The 21,836-nt window shown below is 39.9% G+C and overlaps 1 protein-coding gene across 6 annotated transcripts in view; it reads left to right on the plus strand.

Moving 5' to 3' along the window:
* LOC119742649 (serine/arginine repetitive matrix protein 2-like) overlaps nucleotides 1-21,836 on the plus strand; it is a 72,627-nt gene that overhangs the window by 6,650 nt on the left and 44,141 nt on the right. For 5 of the 6 annotated variants that reach the window (XM_038218787.1, XM_038218789.1, XM_038218790.1 and 2 more), the window contains exons 2-4: nucleotides 1,597-1,720; nucleotides 4,809-5,143; nucleotides 12,877-12,981. In XM_038218787.1, the coding sequence (XP_038074715.1) occupies nucleotides 4,905-5,143; nucleotides 12,877-12,981 (344 nt within the window). In that variant the 5' untranslated portion in view covers nucleotides 1,597-1,720; nucleotides 4,809-4,904. The remainder of the gene's footprint in view (nucleotides 1-1,596; nucleotides 1,721-4,808; nucleotides 5,144-12,876; nucleotides 12,982-21,836) is intronic. The other variant, XM_038218788.1, reaches the window with a different exon arrangement.

Below are 21,836 nucleotides of genomic sequence, written 5' to 3' on the forward strand. Positions count from 1 at the left end.
AAAGAATCAATTTACTTTACTTGAACGTGACGAATCATTGGCTTTTGTCGAGCAGTCGTATTGATGTTTTAGTGTAAATTGCATTTTGACAAATTAAATATCAGTTAACTCGATTTTCGGTATTGAACAAATGTGCTTATAATGAGTGTGTGATGTAAACTGCTTGCATACTGCAATTTTTGAATGGATAGGCTAATATTCATACCCAGAGGGCGTTCCAACATATTCAAGGTACATGTTCAACTCCTGTTTCAAATATCTCAAACTAATGCAGCCCGGTAAATTACGTTGTTGGGTACCACCCTTCAGCCTGATGAATCTCGGTACATGTATTTAAGGCTTCTGTCTAGTCACTTGAACAAAGTCATTGACAAAATGGGGAACCACCAACATAGGGCTGGATAGCTCAGTTGGTAGAGCACTGTAGGTCGCAGGTTCAAACCCCGCTCTAGTCAATTTCTTTGGTCAATTTTTGAAATTTGAAAAGCCAAGACGAAATATAACTTATTTGACTCAAACTCAAAGAGGAAATTGCACCAAACCATGGCTGGAAAATGTCTTCCTTTACATTTTTATGTTGTGCATTATTTTGAATTGATGGAGGCCTTTGTCAAAACTGAGAAGTCTTGAATTGGTGTTATTTACAAATGGATCATGCTGTAAAGTTAAGGTTGAAAGTGTGACTTGTTTTGCTGTCCCTGTTACACGGTACCTTGGTTCTTTGCAGTTTGCCATTCAAGTACCGCATCAGAATTATAAAATCATAGAGGTCAGATGTAACAGGGACAGGAAAAAAGTGGACTCCATTCATGTATTTATAGGATGACCCAAATCAAAACCACCTATAATACTGTACAAATAAAAGCAAATTTGAGAGGATTTCTGTAATTTATTGGGGAGGTCAGAGGAGTTTCGCCCTTACATGCTGCAGTCAGAAGTTGATATCTAGTTCAGTTTTGTTACATTGATTTCTGCTGTTCAGCACATCAAGTATCAAGCCTGTAGCAGATGATATGACACCCATGCATCTACCAACCGTTGCCCCAGTCTAATTATTAATTCTTCTCTAGTGCCATCTACATGTGTCATATTGATTTGTCCTTTGTTGGTCCTTCCCGTACCGTTGGAAGCATCCCTCAGACAGCGTAAGTGCTATCATGGAGTATTGATCACAGCTGGCCCCGAAATCCACAGAATCGTGGATAATCACGTTGTGTTTTGGCGGGGAACCGATATTGATTAATTACAGCCGCTGGTACCCAAGCACCTGTATTGTGTGCGTTTGTTGGTGGAAATTGTGCAGTGAACCAGTACTGATTATTTGCATCATTGTGGTGTTGGATAGTATTTTTTTTTTTAACTGGGTGATCTTTTTTTCATCACGCAGTTGGTGATTGCATTTGCATGCCACGTGCTGACTGCTGAAATGAAACATTTGGCATCACCTACCTGTTTCAAAATCATGACGGTAGCCTTGTGCATTATTCCTATGGAAGCTGTCCTAGTGTCATTTCCATGCATGCAGCCCTCAGCATGCTAGCACCATCTACCTGTTAATAATGCTTCATGGCTGAGCGTCATCTGCTTGTTTCACAGTGCGTGTCTGAGCTGTGTTGTGATGCGTTGCAGTCAGTGTCGCTGTCTTCTCGATACTAGACGTTTTACTAACTGTGACTCCTCATTCCATTAACTGTTGATGAGTGAGAACCATTTTTAAAAGGTATGATATTTGTATTATGTGCACAGTGTTTACATAATGTTATATTGCGTATGTGTGCTGTATGTGTGTGCCTGGACCTGTACACAATGGTAGATATTTGCATGCAGCTATACAACACCTAAATTTGAAATTGAGTTGGAGTGCCTCAGTTTGTGTGGTTACATGTACCGGTATATTTTTGTGATTTTTTGGTGGTCTCTCATTGATATATTTTAAATGAAGTGATACCACATGTATATTAATTTAATGTTTATCATAAATTTACATTGTATGCCATGCAACTACAATCAGATCAGTATCAATACATGTGTAGATTATAGTATGTAACTTGTGTATGTAAATGGTTTTCAGATATGTACAAATGTACATGTAAAAGAATATATTTTCGCCCTACTTTTTGAAAAGGGGGCATTTGCTCATTGTGTTCAAACATGTACCTGTAAAATGAAAATGCACAATGTACAGTACCTTCACTTCGATAAATTTTATTTCATTTTCAGTCAAATGCATTCTTTTTGCAAGCACCAACAAAAATAGTAGTATCATTCGTGGAAAGATTTCCATATACGAAGTTCACTCGACACCCTGTGTACAAACCGGCTATGAGGTTGGACTGAAAAATTCTAAGTGTTTTCTAAGAAAATGCTTGTATTTTCTCACTGCTCAAATTGACTTTGATGACATGAAATTGCTATTTGGGGGCTTGTTAGTCAGAGGAAAATAAGTAAACTTCGCATATCTTGCCTCATTCGTTGTTCGAGGAGCCCGCCAGCTCCACAATAACGTCTGATATGTGAGCTTTTCAAAATTTTTGCGACCCCATGCCATGCATGCGCCAGCCAATCAGAGTCGACTTTAGAAATTGCGACCCCATTTCTAGCAGAAATTTAGCCTCTGTTGATTGGTCAATTGGCTGCCATGGTTTTGTAATACAACAAGGGGTTGCCGAAGACCAGATAGAGGGTGCCTGCTGAATGGTCGGAATCTGGAGGTCAAGACACAGTCTTGCTTTGCACAATTAATCGCTGAATCTGCGTGAATATCATGAGGCACTTGCTTTGCAAGTAGCTATTCCATAGACTACAAAAATAGGAACCTGACAAAATAATTTAGAAATAATGGAAATTGAAAACATTTTACACATGTATATATATATAATTGTACACATTTTTCTTTAGTAAATTATTCTCAAAAGCTGTTACAAATTTGCATTCCCAATAGATACCGGTACGTAACGTTCACGTTGTACATTGTACATGTTGTACCTTTAAAGGGGAGATACAACATTTGTAAACATCACAAAACGAAATGATCAAATTATCATGAAATACCTTACTAGATTGTTAGGGAATGACAGTCTAAAGCATCCTGTTAAATCGTGGCTCCTGGTGTGCTATCATTCTCAAGAAAAATGGTATTTTTCCAACGCTGGTCGGCCGACCAGCGTTGGAAAAAACTGGCTTTTTTCAAAACCTGCTTCTAATTTTTCATAATTAGTTATTCATTGTTTTCTTTGCAATTAATTGCACACCTGTGAAGGGGTACAAGCCTGCTAGACTGATTCTAGTATAGACATACTAATCCTCCAAACCCATTTATTTCTGAAAATTGCAGCAAAAGCAAATGTTGTACATTCCCTTTAATCAATAACCTTCACCACTTGAGGCTGTTTATGCCAAACTGAAGATTCAATAGCCATAATTATTACCCCTTGTATAATAAATGCAGAATTAATTGAATTGTTAAAAAGCCTAACGATGCATACTATTATGTAGTTTTCCGAGGATCTACATTTTTGTGTACATTTTGTGTACGTATACAAATGTATGCTTTAGGTTAACCAGAAACAACTACAAAACTGCATACAGCAACAAAAACCTTGCCTGAACGTTTCTTTTCCTTTTAACTTGTTCATATGGATCAGCGGCTGATGAACGCTTCCTCATTTCAAAATGCACAGTGCAATTACGCGCTTGGTGTCATGCCATTTGTCAGTGTTGTTCTTTATCACAATGAAAGCACTCAGTTTAATGTGTAGTGTTCATGGCTTTGTGCATACTCGCACTTGTCGGTGCGTGTGTAAGCGAGCAAAGTGGATACCGTCAAGTGACATTCTTGATATGTTATGACTGTCCATGTTAGCACTGTTGGAACACTGAAGAGGGAGGGGGGGGGGGTGTTATTTAAATGTAATATGCAACATTTGCTAACTGCGAATAATAGTCTCAAGCATTCTGTGAAATCACTGCACCAGGTGTGCTGTCATTTTCAAGTAACGTGGAATTTTTGTATCAATTTCTAACGATGGTCGGCCGGCCATCGTTGGATAAAAACCTGATTTTTTTTCAAATACTGCCCCCAATTTACCAAATTTAGTAGTCTACATTTTGTTTGCAATCGGTTACACATATATGATAATTGCCCGACATCTATAAATTGTGCTGTTTCGTCTAAAATAGGGCCAGGGAACCAGATTACGAGAACAGCATTTTTTTCTTGGTTTTTCCATCATCTATGAACACTAAATTTTAAACAGGTCAGTGTAACAATATTTGCTGTAAAATACTAACTCCCAAATCCAACCATTTCTGAAAATTACAGCAATTTAAGCAAATGTACCGGTATATTACCTTTAAGCTTTGGCATTGACTTCCACATTTTGCAATTTAAATTTACATGGTAAACTCAGATTGGTGATGTTACTGGTAGTTATTGCTGACTCAAAGGGATTCTTTGTGTTTACAAGTGGGGCCCCAAATTACATGTATTTTCTGTGGCTTCAGTCCACTGAATGCATGGAAAAATTCTTAACTCCAGCAGTTGAGAACTTGAGACCTTCTTCAACATACAGTTACAAAACATTGAATATGTTGTAAACTTGTTTATTTAATAAAATCACTCCACTCAGTCTCAGAAAACAGTCCATTTGCATTTTGTTAAATTCTTTTTGGAAAGTGTCAATGAATGTTTGAACAGTTTTGTTTGAACGTGATAGTGATAAGCATTTGATATTAAATTTATATGAAAACGCTTACAAAATAGATACTCATCTAAATCTTCTTTCGTTTCGTTTCCTCTTCATTAACAGCCGATCGTCTGCTTCCCTAAGACTACCACAAGACGGTCCCCATTGCAAAACACCCAATCGGCTTCTCTCCATTTCCTGTGACCCCACCGCGCCACCATGTACAACGGCGTGGGCCTGAACACGGCCCGGGGCAGCGGCACCAACGGCTTCGTCCAGCGTAACTTTGCCCTGGTGCGCAACCAGCCCCATAAGGTGGAGTACAAGTCCCCCGAGGAGATTGAGAAGCAGGAAGCCCTGCTGCTGCGTCGGCCCAACCAGGAGATCCTGGCCCACGAGCGCAAGAGGCAGGTGGAGCTGAAATGTGTGGAGATGAAGGAGATCATGGAGGAACAAGGGTAGGTTATTATTATTATTTTTTTTTAAGTTGTAAGTTGATCTCTTGGATTTTTGTATTCAAACCTTGGCTTTATCTCGGGTTTTTTTGGTCAAAAGCAGAAATATTTCAGTTGATCTCTGAGGGATTTTCAAATCCAGGATTGTCTGTAGCCTGGACTTGAGTAGATTTTGTTTAGGTTCTGACTTCTGGGATTTTTTGGCTTAGTATAGGTCTGTGTTTTGCTGCAGGGAACGTCAAATCCATTTAGCGAAATTTGAGAATTTTCGTTTGGTTTTGGCTTGAAAACAATTTCGAAGCCGGAGAAGAATCTGAAACGGGACACAAAACCAAGGTTTTGAAAACTCCAAAGTGAAACTATTTGCTGTCCGAGTAATTTCATAAAATGGGGCATGGCACAGTGATGGGATCAAGCACAGGCAAATGTGGCCGCCAATCACTGCAGTATGATCCATGACCATTCAGTGGGTGATCCATGGTCATTCAGCGGGAATGGCTGGATTGGTGGCTTAAACATGAACTGTCGTCGGGGATTCTTATGGAGTACTCTTGGGGCAAACAACACTGCTGTCCAGTTCAAGAGTGCCAAAGTCTAACTACTCGGCATTCTCATTTTAAGCAACTTACGTGTTGTAAAAGAGTCAGTCACAATTTTTAGTACTGTTGTGTAGGGATGTGCATTTACATTTAGTACGGGAACCAGGTACCCGATTGAAAAAAAAACACGGGTACCAGGGTACCCGTTTAAGAAACCCAACCCCAAAATTCAAATCGCGGAAGTTGCTGTTCAGATTATGTACCACATCGGTGCGTCAGTACAGCAAGATACATACACAAGCGTGTACAGTGAGCTCATACGGTAGCTATACGGTGTAAACTGCAACTTTGGCGAGCGTCGTGAACATGAAATATGTTTTATTTTGTCATGTAGCCTGATTTTCATTTTTAAAATCACCCACAAATGACATTCAAAAACTTTCTTTTTCATCGTCTGAGAAGTTACTAATTAAATTGTAAAGTTGATAACGGGTACCCGATCCCATAAAACATGGAATCGGTTCCGGACTGACATCAACGGTCAGGTATTCAAGTCCCCCGTTCCGATGCATAGCCTTACTTTTGTGTCTGGAAGTAGTCATAGTAGTGCACCGCCTACACAGCCGGAAATGAAATTGATTTTCCCCCCTTAGGTTTTTTTTAACCGTGTTGAGTGCACGTAGAAAGCAAATTTACAGTTTATTTTTTGTAATACAATTTAGAAAGCGTGTTTGTGTGAAGAGTTGAATGTCCTCCCCAATGTACTTCCACCCATCAAGTGCACATCGCAGTATCACAATCAATATCCCGTTAATTAACACAGCATTGACTAATTGATCACATTATCACGTTGTCATTGGCAAATGGTTGGCACATCTGTTGGTCGAGGGCACACAGTGAAAGTTATCAAAAGGAACTACGGTAGGGAACTAAGGTAAAAACATGCACGTGCATAAAATGTACATGCAATGTACATTAAATTTACATGCAGCAAGCTTTTATGGACAAGTAAGTCTTGTCAGAACAGCGCTGATATTCTTTCTTGACTTTGGTCAAGGGTAAACAACAATAATTACGTTTTGAAATGAGCACCGTCGATATCAGAATTTTCAATAATTGATATCGGAAATCATTCCAATATCGAGAATATTCGATATCGATTATCCCATGTAAAAGTTAAAGACCATAAAGATGACACTGGATTAAAAAAAAAAAAAAAACAATCTTAAGTCCCAATTTTCCACGGCTTTCTGTGGAGCATGTTGCTCAAACTTTTTAAAACAAATCTCGGCACTGACAGTTTGTCCAGAACAGGCGGTTTCTTTTGAGGTTTACATTGGGGTAGACCGCGTAGAGCACAAAAGCAACGCCGCTTGGCATTTCATGATGCTTTTATTTTGAGTCACAAGGACAAGCTGCTGCCGAGTTTCATTTTAAAATACAGCAATTTAAAAAAAAAACACAAACGGGAGATATATTTTGACGATAATCTGACGCATTTTCAATATTTTCGATATCATTCCTCAATTCGATATTTGATATGATTTAAAAAAAAATCGCTTTTGGCGATATATTGATATCAAAATTATAACAGATAATCGAGTAATATCGATATATCGACGGTGCTTACATGTATTTTGAAAGTGCAATTTTTGTTGATGATTGTGTTAGAACTTTAGACAAAAAGTGAGCATTATCGTAAAATGCAGTGTGTTTCTTCAATTTTCTCAAATAACTTCTTTGGCAGTTTTGGGCAGGATACATCTTTTAATTAAATACCATTTACTCTGGTACATGTTCAGTATACATGTACATGTACATGTACAAATTTGCTATAGAAACATGACAAATAATTGTGTACATATATGTACATACATGTACATAATGCCGGTACATGTTTTACATACACTGAGGACAAATGGTATACATGTAGACACATATTTTGAGTACTTTTTTTTTTCTTTTTTTTTCTAATGCAATTATTAAAAATAACTGACTTGTTTTAGAGACCACTTCATAGCCAAATTATGAAAATAGCATTGTGCCATTCACACAGCTTACATGTATGAGGTTCATGCATCCATCTCACAGTGTCTCAACCAGGTTCTGCTTTGGCCAAATCCCGACAATTTTTTACTTTAATCCTTTCACAACAAAAACGCTGGCGCCGCGATGTTTCTCATTTGTAGCTGGGGGCAATCTGGCTGTGCCTGCCACCCGATACCATGGGTAGAACTGATGGAGTGTGTAATTAACACTACCTCAAGCCCTTCGTCTTGTTGCAGTGGCAAACGACGTCCAAATATCGCGGTTAGTCTAGGGTCGCATAACGTGCCGCCGCACTCGAGGATTTTTCATTTTAGAATCGTTTACTTGTACATGTACGTGTTGATTTCTTAGCTAATTGCGCTTGTATCGTTGCACTTGATAGGCCTATATATTTTTTTTACGGTTGTTGAACTTTAGGACAATTCCTTGTTACATATTGTACAAGTAAGCATGACAAGACACAAAAGAAATATTGTTTTTGCTACCGGGTAAGATGTGTTTTTATGATGTTAAATTCTTTTATCTGGTCAATTCCGATCGATATTAATTTGCAGTTAATCAAATTGTGTTGAAAATTTTTTTGAAAACATTAAGCGCCCATATTTTATGGCGCACGAAAAACTTCACTGGGTACATATGTATAGAAGTTCACTTGTCATGCTTGTTCAAACAATTTGTAGAGTTTGAAGTAAAGCTCAACGTCTTGGTCATAACAGAATTCTTCACAAACATGAAAGCGTTACATGTACAAAAATGTATGTTTCAATTTGTAAAGTACATGTAGGTCAGAGAGACTGACGTTTTGATCATAACAGAATCTTTTTCGAAGACGAAAGTATGTACCTGTGTCAATTCGTAAATGAACATCATAGGAATAAATTTAATCAATCCCATGCCCGTTTCGCAGACAGACCAGACAGAAAAGAAATAACCTTAAATGCTGACATTTGCTTCTCATTTTTTTCCTCTTTTACTCTGCTCTCGGCTCACTTAATGGTCTCGTGTTGTGCAGACGTGCTGGTAGGTATGCTACTATAAAGTAATAACAATGCGCAAATCCTGACCCAAAGGGGTTTTGCGTTGGTTCATGTTCAGGAATTGGTTACAAATTACACCATACTGGTACATGAACCGTATGTGTACAATGTAGCAGCTCCATGCACATTGAGAAAGTAAAGATTGTGCCTACATGCATTGATGCGAATGAGTTTTTTTTGGTTAAGTTTAAAGGGGATCACAGTTATTCCCATACCCAGTGCCAGCTTGAAGATTTGAGTCCTCAACTAATTCTAAGTTGTTAAATTTATCACATTCTGTCTTTCTCAAATTCTTGAGGTTATTTTGGGGAAGCGTTTGACTCTTTTTATAGACAGGTACAGGGCCTACTTAAAAACGAATGAAATTATAACAAAATTGGGTTCGAAAAATTAAAGTAAACTTTTTAGAAAGTGAGGTACATGTATATTTCCTCCTATTCTTAAGTTCCTTAACAAGGCAATTCACGTGTACAGGATGTTTAACCCCAATCTCCCCAACTCCATCAAAATCCATCCCCCATTTTGGTGGATTTTGAGGGACTTGGTCCTTCAGGCCTGATTGGACTCAATTTTGATGGAGTATGATGGACTTGAGGCCTAAAGCAAAGCATGCATTGGAAGCAGTGTGATTGATGGATTTTGGGGGACTTGGTCCAGTACTTACAATGTAGTAAGAGACAGTATGGAGTTGGGGCTAAAGGAGAGTCAAAGCCAGTCTGCCTGGTATGGGAGAAGAATTTTGAATCAAGTGCCTTATTCAAAAAAAGTGAGGAAGAAAACAGTACTGAAAAATGACCGTGCATAAATACAATTTTGTACGCAGAAAGTTAGTGGGTTGACATACATTTGTACATGTAGATCTGCTTTTCAAAAGTACCTTAGTTTTTTTAAAACATCTTTAAAGTGAATGCTTTTGCTGTAATTTTTTAGAAATGGATGGATTTGGGGGTTAGTATTTTGTAGCAAATATTGTTACACTGAGCTGTTTAACTTGTTTGTGTTCGTAGATGGTGGAAAAACCAAGAAAAAAATGCTGTTCTTGTAGTCTGGTTCCCTGACGAGACAGAGCAATTTCTAGATGTGGAATTGTCAGGTCAGGGAACCAGACTACCGGTAGCTGGCTTGCACCCGATAAATGGATGTGTAACCGATTGCAAACAAAATGTGAAGTTACTAAGTTTGGTAAATTGGGGGCAGTATCTGAAGAAAGTCAGGTTTTTTTCGCCAACAATGGTCAGCCAAAATACAAAATTTCTACTTTTTTTTTTTAAACGGCAGCACACCAGGTGCCATGATTTCACAGGATGCTTGAAACTACCCTATTATGCACTTACAAAATGTACAGTCAAGTAAGGTTTTTCATAATAATTTGGTATTTGTTTTTGTTTTGATGTTTGCAAATGTTGTTTTATTACCGTACCTTTAAGGTGCGATCCCAATAGCATCTCTTACATGAGGCTAATGAGTAGAAAGCCACCGATGCATAACATCTTACAGTGCCCTAGAGTGATGACACACTGCCCCATAGTGAGAGGCGTGAGGCATCTGGGTGTTTGCCATTCAGGTGTGATCATTGCCGGTACTCATCACTGAGGCTATAATTATACACGTCTCTAATGATCCCTGGGCTGCAATCGCTGGAGGATCTAGGCAAAGATTTGCTTGGATGAATAAACCAATTCGACATTTCACTCGCTCATGTGCAAATTCTTGTGAACAATGCAATTTTTTTGGATAAACAAAACTCGTCACGCTGTCCTTGTCCTGTAGATAGCGAGCTTACAGCGTCACGTGGGTTTGTTTAATTCCAACATTCTGTTCCACAAGTCATTGCTCACTTGAGATGTCAAATTGGCTCATTGAGACTGTCACACCAAAGATTCAAAGTTGCAGACATGCGCAATTGCTTATTATGTGATCAGGGACTTTGCACAGTCGTTTAAACTACTCCATGTTTAGATACAATATGTACATATGGCCAAAAAAAAAAGTCTCCGGTTTCTGGTATGCGCTCGCGTCGCCGTAGCCATGCGCGTCGGCAAAATGAAAAAGTTTTTTTTTCAATGAAAGATGATGTCTCAAAACCGCCAAACTCACTGGTTTGACTGGAATCCTGCTGCTGCACAATTTTAACGTGTTTTTAGATGAGGTTATGATCGAGAATAAGCTTTATGTGGCCTCTCTGGTCTCCCATAATATTTGCACTAAGTTTAGTCGGGCACCATTTGCAGTCATCAGCCGACTTTTGAAGCAAAAAAAAACAGGTAAAAAAAAAAAAAAAGCTGCGTCACCGCACAACTTTTGGGGTAAGCTCCATACCAGAAACCGGAGACTTTTTTGGGGGGCCTATGTACAGTACATGTACTTTGTATTAAAAAAAAACCTATTCAATTTTTTGAATTTGAATGGGTTTGTATGATGAATCAGACAAATTGCACACAAATGCGTGGGGAAGCTAGCTTGTCAACTTTTTTTCCCCATTGTTTCCTCGTTTATATAAATTGTGAGGCGTTCTTGCAAAATGAGACTTCATACATGTAGGTTTGATTACATCATTACAATGTGTTTTGTTCCATTGGTCATCCGAATCCAGAATGCAATGCAAATTTATGTTAAAGGTAGTGTTGCAGCTATATGCCATGTCAGATGTCAGACATGTCAGATGGCCATTTATTAACTCAGACATCTAAGACGGGCAGGTTCATCTGTACTCTACCGATACATATCCTGGGTTTATTTGCATTCATTACGGCATGCAGGATTTATGATGCTATATCACAGTGTCAACAGGTCTTGCAATTAGCGTTTTTCGCTGGTCAGTCAGTCAACATTCCTGAGTCCATCATCGTATTCCCTCCAGAGCGTAGCGTACACATCCCCTAGCTATTTTCCAACTGGGTGAATATGATATTTAGTGGTGGGTTGTGAAAGGAGGGGAGGGGGAAAGTGGGAGGGGGGGGGGAAAGTGGGGGGGGGGAGGGGTAGGAGCAGGAGGGAGGAGGGGTAGGGACAGGAGGGAGGGGGTGCCAATCATGTGCTGTATTTTTGGGCAAGTCCTTGCACCATCAAGGAGTAAACCGGTAAATGGGTACTGGGCATCAGGGCTCACTTTTGTTGCTCCGTAACAGCGTAATGTTGTGCTTACATATCTCTTTATCATGCTAACAGCACTAACCCAGAAATACAACATGTATCCAAGCATATACAGTTCCAGCAAAAATTCCTTGCAAATCCCTGAAATAATGAATTGTCTGCCGTAGTTGACAGGTCTGTACATGGCAAGCAGAGCAGTGAAATGGGGGTGTAAGAGACTGGCAGCCCATCAAGGCAAATAGACAAGAATCTCAACCTCTAGAGGAATAACAGAAAAGCTGTCATTTTGTGACGAGCAAAACTGAGACAAAGTTTTGCCTGATGAAGCTACAGGGGATATGTACATGTATGTACATGTATGGTGGCTCCAGACACCTAACGTCACTGTCTGTCCGCAGGTTTAGACGTAATCAACTTTTGTCTCACATTAAATGTATTTTGCTCCTTGGTCAGGCAGTAGCAACTTCATACAATGTGGCCTGTTCTGACTTGCAATATCCACAGTCTACTGGCAGGTTCTAAAACCCATTTCTCAACAGTGCTGTTTGATGCCTTTGACATGGTTTTGTGTTTGTACACAGACCTCAGTGTACATGTAAATTTATGTTCACTGAAAACTACACGTAAGTTACGGTAATATAAAGCAAAACAATCAAGTGCATGGACATCAATTCTTTAAATCGTGAAGGGGAACAGAACAGACCTCTGTTTAAAAAAGAAAGAAAAAAAGTTATCGTCATGAAAACCCCCCACACAGTCTTGCTCCGTAGTTGTGGGGACATACACTCATCTGTACGAGGTATTTGTGGGGCCCAAAAAAAACTGGGGGGGGGGGGGGGGGGACAGCAGAAAGTCCCCATAACTCAGTCCTAATTACCCTATCAATGAAAAACTTCCCCATGACGCGGTGTAGGCCAATGCTTGAAAATGAGGTGCCCACCCCAACACTGTGGCCACTGTACATTTCAAGAATGTTTTGTTCATCCATTTTCTATTTGTTTCTCTCATCCAATTGCAGGTATTCCGAAGCTGAGATCACACGCAAGGTGGAGGCGTTCCGCAAGATGCTGATGAGCAAAGAAGGAGTCAAAGATGACGATGATGAGCCGCTGACAAAGTCACAGTGAGTAATGCGTGTCAAATTTGAATTTTCACAAAAGCCAAATCGCTACCCAAACTCTGCACATGTGCATAACAAGATTTAACTTTGGTAGATGAATGAAAGCACACAAATCTATGGGGGACGTGACAACTGAATCGGCATTCTGCAAATTTTTATGCAATTCAAAAGACGATGGAAACATTCGTTTGCACAAAAGTTGGGCCATACAAAACACCTAAAAACACTTCACTGTCCAAACTGTTTTGAATTTTGTGCTTAATTCAGAATTACAGTTTCTTTAATTTTGCTGGTACCCGCTATGATTTTGCACGCATATTTGTACAATGAAGTTTTTAACCCGAAAGGAAAATCGTCAAATCTTCATATGCACATGTGCAATTGGAATGTACCGAACTGGCTTGCAATTCGGATTTTAAAACTCGTTTTCTTCAGCCTTCAAAGTCAAACTTAATTTCAGATTTGAAGCTTTAAAACTGAGAATGGACCGGCATAACGTCCTGAACCTTTCTTTTTGAACCAGACTATAGGTTTGTATAGTCAAAATGGGTGTAAGCTTCATTTTTGGACAGTGTAAAAGTTATACTGCCTAGTGAGTCCAGTCAGTTTGAGGACAATGGGCTGGCTATTTTGGTCCAGCCAAAAAAAAGAGAAGATTTATTCGTATGGAGGCAACGATGTGGAGAGAGGGGTTTGAAGTGGAGACGTGAGAGTCTGATAAGACTCGGCGATACCGGTACTTTTGGCTTTAACTTGTGCAGGTTACGGTATGTGTGGATCATTCTATAAATTTGGGGTAAATCTGACATTGTATCTTTATATAATTCTAATGCACTCCTCAGTGCAGTCCTCCTCCAAGAGTGATTATGAATAGCAATCTACTTACCCAACAAATATAATACCAATGGAAGTCATTCTTAATGATGCTTTCTTGATGATACAATTTAGAGACGTACAAAGATTACAGGGACATGGAGAATGTCGTACAGGTACTTTGGACCCTGAATTTATCAGATGATTCCTTTTGCCAAATGTGTTAAGTTTTTTGCACTGTTCCGAGTCAATAATTTTTGGACAAATGTATACATGTATGCGCTATGCTTAGCAGAGCCTGTACATGTATGTACCTTTAAGTACCGGTAACAGCAATGGATCCATTTGTCTAGAATTATCAGCTCGGCAGGTATTAGCCTGTAACGGTAACGTTCAGCGGTAGGCAGGTAGGGGACATGTGATGGACAACACGGTCAAGGGAAAAGGTCAATGGCAGTTAACCCAATCTACCTTACTCTAGTTAAACCTTCCTCGCAGTTTCCCCCCCAGAGTCGGAATTCTCCCCCCCCCCCCCCCCCCCCCGTCACGCAGGTAATTTCCAGAATTTATTCGCGACGAAATAAGATTGGCCAAATATCAATCCTGACAGAAGTTCACTGCTCCCGCGATAATTGATTTTGCCAGTAGCCGGCGGCCTGCTGAAGTCCACGCGCTGGGCGTCGGATTGCAGAAATCCAGCCCAGGACTGGTGAAATCCTAGGCAAAAATGGAAATCCTAGTCGGTGAGGTGTGTGTCAACTTGATGTATGAATTGAAATTACACCAAAAAAAAGAGATAATTTCTCCCTTCTTGTGTTTTTAGGAATATGTATGTATGTGTAAGTACCTGGAACCAGAACAGTAAATGAGAAATGTGCTACTTGAAAATGCACTACAAGTACTGTACATGTATCCCTGGACAGTCATAAAGAGGCAAACTTGAGCCATCCAAACACACATGTAGTATAGCCCTACAGTCATGAGTAATCCGTTTAAAGGACTCGTGCAGTGGATTCGTTAATTTAATCCTTGCCATGCTTTAAAGGGCATACAGTGGAGTGTTTAAACCTAAATCCTAGACATGTCTATCACTTTGTGCGCATGTACTCCTGTAATATTGTACAATGTACCAGTATGTTCACCTCCTTTCGATATCACACAAACTGAGAAAATGCACATACATGACATATGCCAAGTTCTTTGTACCGTATTTAGCCAGTGTCTGAATCACTCGGCTGCGACTAGCAATAACACACAAGTCTATGGGGAAGTGGCTGCAGCCGCTATAGGCAGTGGCTTCCTTGCACAGGTGCATGCGTGATTTCCAGCCGTAGCCGAGTGATTTAGACACGGCTTAATTAAACATACACATGCACACTTAAAACAGAGAGGCTCTTTCCGGCATTCAGAAGTTGTTTCTCTTCCCAACAATACTGTCATTCAACTTCAAAATTCAGTGGGGCAATTGTGGACCGGTCAAGAGTCTACGCAGGCCAGTCTCCCGTCTCGTGCGTATCAATTAACACTCGCTAAATAATCTAAATTCAGAGGGTCCTGACTACAAGTAAATCACCATCTCCTTGCAAGCGTACGGACTGAGTGGGTATTCAGTGCTCGTCCGCTGTTGAACACGATACTGACATGTTTACGGCTGGGGTGGCAAGCGGGTGTAGACGTTTGGCACTTGATTTCGGAATTGCATAAAAAAGGAAACGAGTGATGACATACACGTAGGGCACTTTGCTGGGTTTGTCATGCATGCACTCAGTTCTGGAGTGGGGGATGGGATGATATAGGGGGGGGGGGTACAGGAAGACTTGAATTTGGTGCACGTCGACAGCCTATCCCTGTGATTTGAAAACTGAGGCTGATTGATGAGTAGTGGTGCTGAGAGGTCTTCTGACAACAATTCAATCTCATCTGATATAATGGCATGAATGCTATTGATGTTGAGAACAATTCAATCTCATCTGATATAATGGCATGAATGCTATTGATGTTGAGAACAATTCAATCTCATCTGATATAATGGCATGAATGCGATTGATGTTGAGAACAATTCAATCTCATCTGATATAATGGCATGAATGCTATTGATGTTGAGAACAATTCAATCTCATCTGATGTAATGGCATGAATGCTATTGGTGTTGAGAACCTGTTCTCAACATCAGTAGCATTCATGCCATTATATCAGATGAGATTGAATTGTCAGAAGTCTGGATCTGTGGTGAAATGCTCAAGTGTTATGGCAGAAAATGTATACATGTCCGTGACAGCCAGTTAACGATGATACCTAATTAATGATTCAGAGAAATGATCCAAAACACTTTTGATTTGAAAAATGCATTTTCTGGTTTATTTACTGAGCTTTTAAGGTACAAAATGTTTTTGATTTGTAATGTCCGTGATGCTGAAATAACCCTTTAACAGAATGCTTGGTACTGGTCAGGGGTGTGATATCTCAGCTTTAAGGCCAAAAAAAAAAGTCTCCGGTTTCTGGTATGCGCGCGTGTCGCCGTAGCCATCCGCGTCGGCAAAATGAAAAAAAAAATTTTCAATGAAAGATGATGCCTCAAAACCGCCAAACTCACTGGTTTGACTGGAATCCTGCTGCTGCACAATTTTAACGTGTTTTTAGATGGGGTTATGATCGAGAATAAGCTTTATGTGGCCTCTCTGGTCTCCCATAATATTTGCACTGAGTTTAGTCGGACACCATTTGCAGTCATCAGCCGACATTTGAAGCAAAAAAAAACAGTATGTACAACAACAAAAAAGCCGCATCGCCACACCACTTTTTGGGCAAGCTCCATACCAGAAACCGGAGACTTTTTTTTTTTGGCCTAAAGATGATTTCAGCTTTTGTTTGTTTTGGATTTCAGTTTTTTTCCCTCACTTGCTGTGTACAAAAGTATAGGACATTTCCAAAGTTCCGGGTTTTTTAAACCTTTTTCAGCTGTTTTCAGCTATTTTTATCAGTGGTCATCACACCCCTGACTGGTACAGGTACATGTACTGGTATGTCCTTGGGAGAAGGAAGGTACTGGTATTCTGTGCATGTACATGTGTACATGTATATACATGTACTTTATGCAAAAAAATGTACATGTGCATGTAAGCCAATCTGTTAAAATGAGATGAGTTGCAAACTGAGGGATAACCGAAAAAGGAGACATACATAAATGTACATGTAGGCCAAAACATTTACGTTAAAATTGAAATCACTGTTTGTCCTCATCGTGCCGGCCAAATTAGAAAAAAGAAAAAAAAACGGCCGGCACGTCCGTAAATCTGGTTGTCTAATGACCGCTACACTTGACACCTTGCACCGGCCGCTAACGTCTCACTAGATGATGACTTGTAACAGCGAGCGCAGCGGGGCGCAGGGGGATATTGGGTTCTGGAGTGTTGAGTGGCGTTTTTTTTGGCCAGGATCATTGGCAATGCAGATTTACGGAGGATGGCATGTGCGGGAAATCAAAGTTTAATGAGAGCTCTTGGGACAGTTACGGGATGTTTGCGGCAGACAATTTACAGTTTGTACCGCTGGTGGAATTTTATGCTGTAACTAATCTTTGGTGACATGCTAAAGAAAACAACAAGAACATTCCCCAATTTGCTCCATGCTCTCTGGTTGTACCGTAACTGCATTCTTGATTCTTGAATCCTGCAAACTATACCTAATCATCATGGAGGGGGGGGGGGGGGGCCATTGCATGCGGCGCCTCGCTTGTCGCTTTTTGTTGGCGTAACTGTGAGCGGGATTGGAGCTTCTGGCGAAATCAGATTTTATACCCGTTATTTGGTTTTGAAGGAAATTAGGATAACCTGATTGTGAAATCTTTGATTTCTCCCAGTAAAAGCCTTGTTGTTTTTCTTAACTTGTTGCATGTTTATCCGTCTTCCGTTCTGAATACCGCAAAACCTTTGCTTGTATTCATGTAGATGTACAAGTCATCCGACACGAACTGGTTAAACACTTACAGAATGTGCCACTGATTTCCTGCACAGTCACGACATGATTTTGAGGGATTTAGGGTTTCTGCAGTACGTCATTGTTAATAGTTACATGCCTGTACATGTATCAACAACTGTATAATATCCGGGCACAGTTGTGACGGATTTAGAGAGTTCAGGAGATATTCACTTTTGGAAGTGCCTGACAATAAAACCGTTGGCGTCTCTTAAGTGTCTCGACGCTTTGCCGACGAAAGCAGATATCGTCGGCTCGTCTGCGCGCACCGGCGCTGGCAAATCCATAACAGCCACCCTCCTCAGCTAAAACCAGAAGACAGACATGTGTGACTGCATGCTCTGATGACTTCCAAGCCAAAAAAACCTTAAATATTTAATTCATTATTCACTTCTAGCGGGTCGGTCGTGATCGTAGCCAGCGGGATACTTCCTGACGGCCGGCTTATAATTGAGGCCAAATAAGAGAGCTGTGAAAACCCCAAGAAGGAGAAAACACAACACGCTCCATGACAATTCGGGTCAGTGATACGTGGCGATGCATTTCATTCTAATGATCTTGAAAATGATTTGATGAATAATTGACATATTCCATTAAATACCAGGTGCCCGCGAAAGATGATTTGCATATTTTTTTCAAGAGAGATGAAAGGGCTTTCAACCTGTACTATTTACTCGCATTTGAGACCTTAAAGGTCGAGTGGATCATTTGCATATCTACTCAAAAAGTAACGGACCAAAATGTTGTTAAAAAGCTTAAGATAATAATGGCACTGAAGTCCCTGTGAAATTATTCCTTCTGGCATCCTGTCATTTTGAAGAAAACAATAAAAGAAAGTCATTTTGAATGATGTGTCAAGTGACAATTTTTGGAAATTTCCGTTGGCAGAATGAGTGCAAGTGCATTGACACGACGCACACGTTGCTGTTATTGGCTAGGATCATTTGTTCAGTGTGTGACATCACGTACGTGTAGCAGCAATCGGCTGAATGAGAATCCTGTCTCGAATGCTGATTTCGGGATTGTGTCATGACTCAGCAGCTTTTGAATTGAAATCGATATCCAGAATGTTGTGTTTTCTCGAAAGATACGGCATTCACAGAGCTAACGCTTCATCAGTTGTTAAGCACCCGTCTTTAGATTTTGAGCACTTTTGCTGCTTCAAATGAAAAAAATGCACCAATTACAAAATGGTCTGCTCTACCTCTAACTTGGTGAAAGAGGAGGATTTTTTAATGGGCAAAACCAGCCAGAGCCTCAATCCTCCAATTTCATCCAGCCTCAGTTGGGGCTTAATGCTAACCAGGATCCTCCATTATCCTCCAGAGGCAAAATTCTGTTAACACCCTACACAATCCTGCAAAATCCCTACACAATCATGTTACAATCCTGCAAAATCCTCCAGTTACGTGCTTTGATCTTCAAAGGCCCCCAAATCCTTCAAAAACCTCCATAATGCAAAGAGAATTTTGGAGGAATTGGGAAGGTTTCAGTTAAGTAAAATCAACCGATTTTGCTGAATGGCAAGCGCGATGTATGCCAACGTGATACATTGTACTTCACGTTTGCCTAATGCCGTGAATGCAGCTTCTCTGTAAGTGTATACAATATACATGTTTCTACGTGTATGCAAACATGTTTTCATATTTCAATTGAACATCAGCCAGCCCACATCTAGCTTCTGCAAATCCTTGTTTTCTCTGTCAATAATCGTCCTCCCCTGTCCACTTCACATGTTGGTTGTAATTTAGATTTAATCACAGCTCGCCGCTTCCCTCCACTTGACACAAATTGATCTGAATCCCAGGCCCAAGATTGTCACTAGTGATGCATGTACCGGTACATGTACATAGTGAGCCTGATGTATCGTCCTCACCAACCTGTATTCTTGTACAAGTACATGTCTGTATTTTTAATTAATATTAGAAAATTGAAATGACTTAAAGGAACCCTGGCACATTATTAAAAGAATCCTCAGGGGTGAGATTTGTCAATATTATTTTGGTCAGAATTTGTCCTGTTTTCAGGATATTATCGTCAGGCTTTTTCCTGATACTGTACCGGTACATGTACCGGTGGGCCTAAAGATTTTGTCATGATTTTGTTGTCAAGACTTTTTCTTATTTCAGGATTTTTTGTCAGGATTGTTACCGATTTCAGGATTATATTATTTGGATGTTTCCTGATACATGTAGGCCTAAAGATTTTGTCAGGTTTTTGTTGTCAGGATTTTTTCTTATTTCAGTATTTTGTTTTCAGGATTGTCACCGATTTCAGGATTTTATTGTCAGGATTTTCCAGATTTTAAAATTTTATTTTCAAGATTTTTCCTGATTTCATGATTTTTTGTAAGGATTTTTCCTAATGTCTGAATTTTTGGGGTCAGGATTTGTCTTGATTTCAGGATTTTCGGTCAGGATTTTTGACAGGAAGTTTCCTGATTTCAAGCATTTTTGCCAAGATTTTCCCTGATTTCAGACATTTTTGTCAGGAGTTTTCCTGATTTCAGACATTTTTGTCAGGATTTTTCCTGATTTCAGTATTTTTAAAGAACCCCTTTTAAACTCGAGACTTCCTGGTGTTCTACCATAAAAGTTGGTTTTACTGTAAAGGTTTATAGAACAAAGAAAATGAGTATTTTAAGGGGTGCCTTTAGGCAAATTTATATACCATAGACCTGTAGATGTTGCTCTGGGGCCGTCGGTCACCCTCAAACCTTCTTGCAGATTTTTCAATTTCTCCCAATCTCAACCCTGAGAGATGCATCTCATTTCCAGAGCAACGCTTGAGTTTGGGATTTACAAGACGAAAACAATTCGTCGGTGCGTCGAGAAATCAGGACCCATCAGAACCTAGTGCACAGTGATTGGAAAATGATTTTTATCGGCCTCTTGGAATAAGGACTTCAGAATTTCAATTTCGCCTCCCACGTCACTGTCACTTTGGACAAGTTAACACTCAGAAGTTACCAAGCTGTCACAGTTCCCTCAGACACCTTTCAGTGATTATAGGCCTACTCCAGACATCCAGATCCTCTGTGGCTGCCCCAGAGTTTTAGTGTGCTGTCATATTAGGGACAAAAAATGTTGTAGGGACACTTGAAAAAAGTCACCACTTGCAAGTTCAATTTTTCAGTACATTAATAATAGACATCTTTACAGTAGAAATCTTCATATTAAAATGCTGGCCCTGCCAGGCCACAGTGGAACACAATGAATCAAAGTGGCTCACGATGACTCAGTACATGTGGTGACACAGGAAACACATTCATACAAAACGTGATATTTGATTCCTTGCCAGTATAGAAACGCAAGATTCCACAAAGGTGCCAATGGCAAAAAATATCGGCCAAAAGGAAGCAGAATTCATATACATGTATTGTATTTTGTAATGTGTGGAAAATTATGATGCTTGAAACTGTCTATTGTCCAGGTTACAGTTTACACCAGTCTGCGTGAACATGACATGATTTCAAAATTTCACATTTTCAAATTACATTGTACACGAGTTTGGATGGGTCTGCAGTTGTTCTGCAATTTGCACTTTCATGTAAATGCTTCCGAAGCACACATTTATACGTACGTGTACATGTGTACATGTACTGGTACTCGGGTGCATAGTTTGCTGCAGTTGTCAGAGTCCATGGACAGATAATTGCAAATTCAAGTAATATTAACATCAAAAAAGTAAAATATTAAGTTGTAGTATACAATGTATGTTCAGAACAATAGTGCTTGTACTGGTACCGTAGTAGTAGTCAGTAGTGATTAGGGCTGTGCATCGTAACCTGTTACCCGAGTTCCCAACCGCTGATGTAGGGAACCGGTTCCAGCTTACTTACATGTAGTAACTTAAAAGACAATGAAAGTGAAAGGTTTTGATTATCATTTGTGGTGAATTCTCGAAGTGAAAACCGAGCTACATGGAAAAACAAAACAGATGTCACGTTTTATGACACTCGCGAAAGTAGCAGTTTCCACTAAAAGCTATAAAGCTCACAGTGACTGCACACACTTGAATTGCTGTGGTGACTCACCAAATGACGGTGGTAGTATTATCGCGCGAAACCT

This window comes from Patiria miniata, unplaced genomic scaffold (genome assembly GCF_015706575.1).
Source record: "Patiria miniata isolate m_02_andy unplaced genomic scaffold, ASM1570657v1 HiC_scaffold_6, whole genome shotgun sequence".
Classification (NCBI taxonomy): Eukaryota; Metazoa; Echinodermata; class Asteroidea; order Valvatida; family Asterinidae; genus Patiria; species Patiria miniata.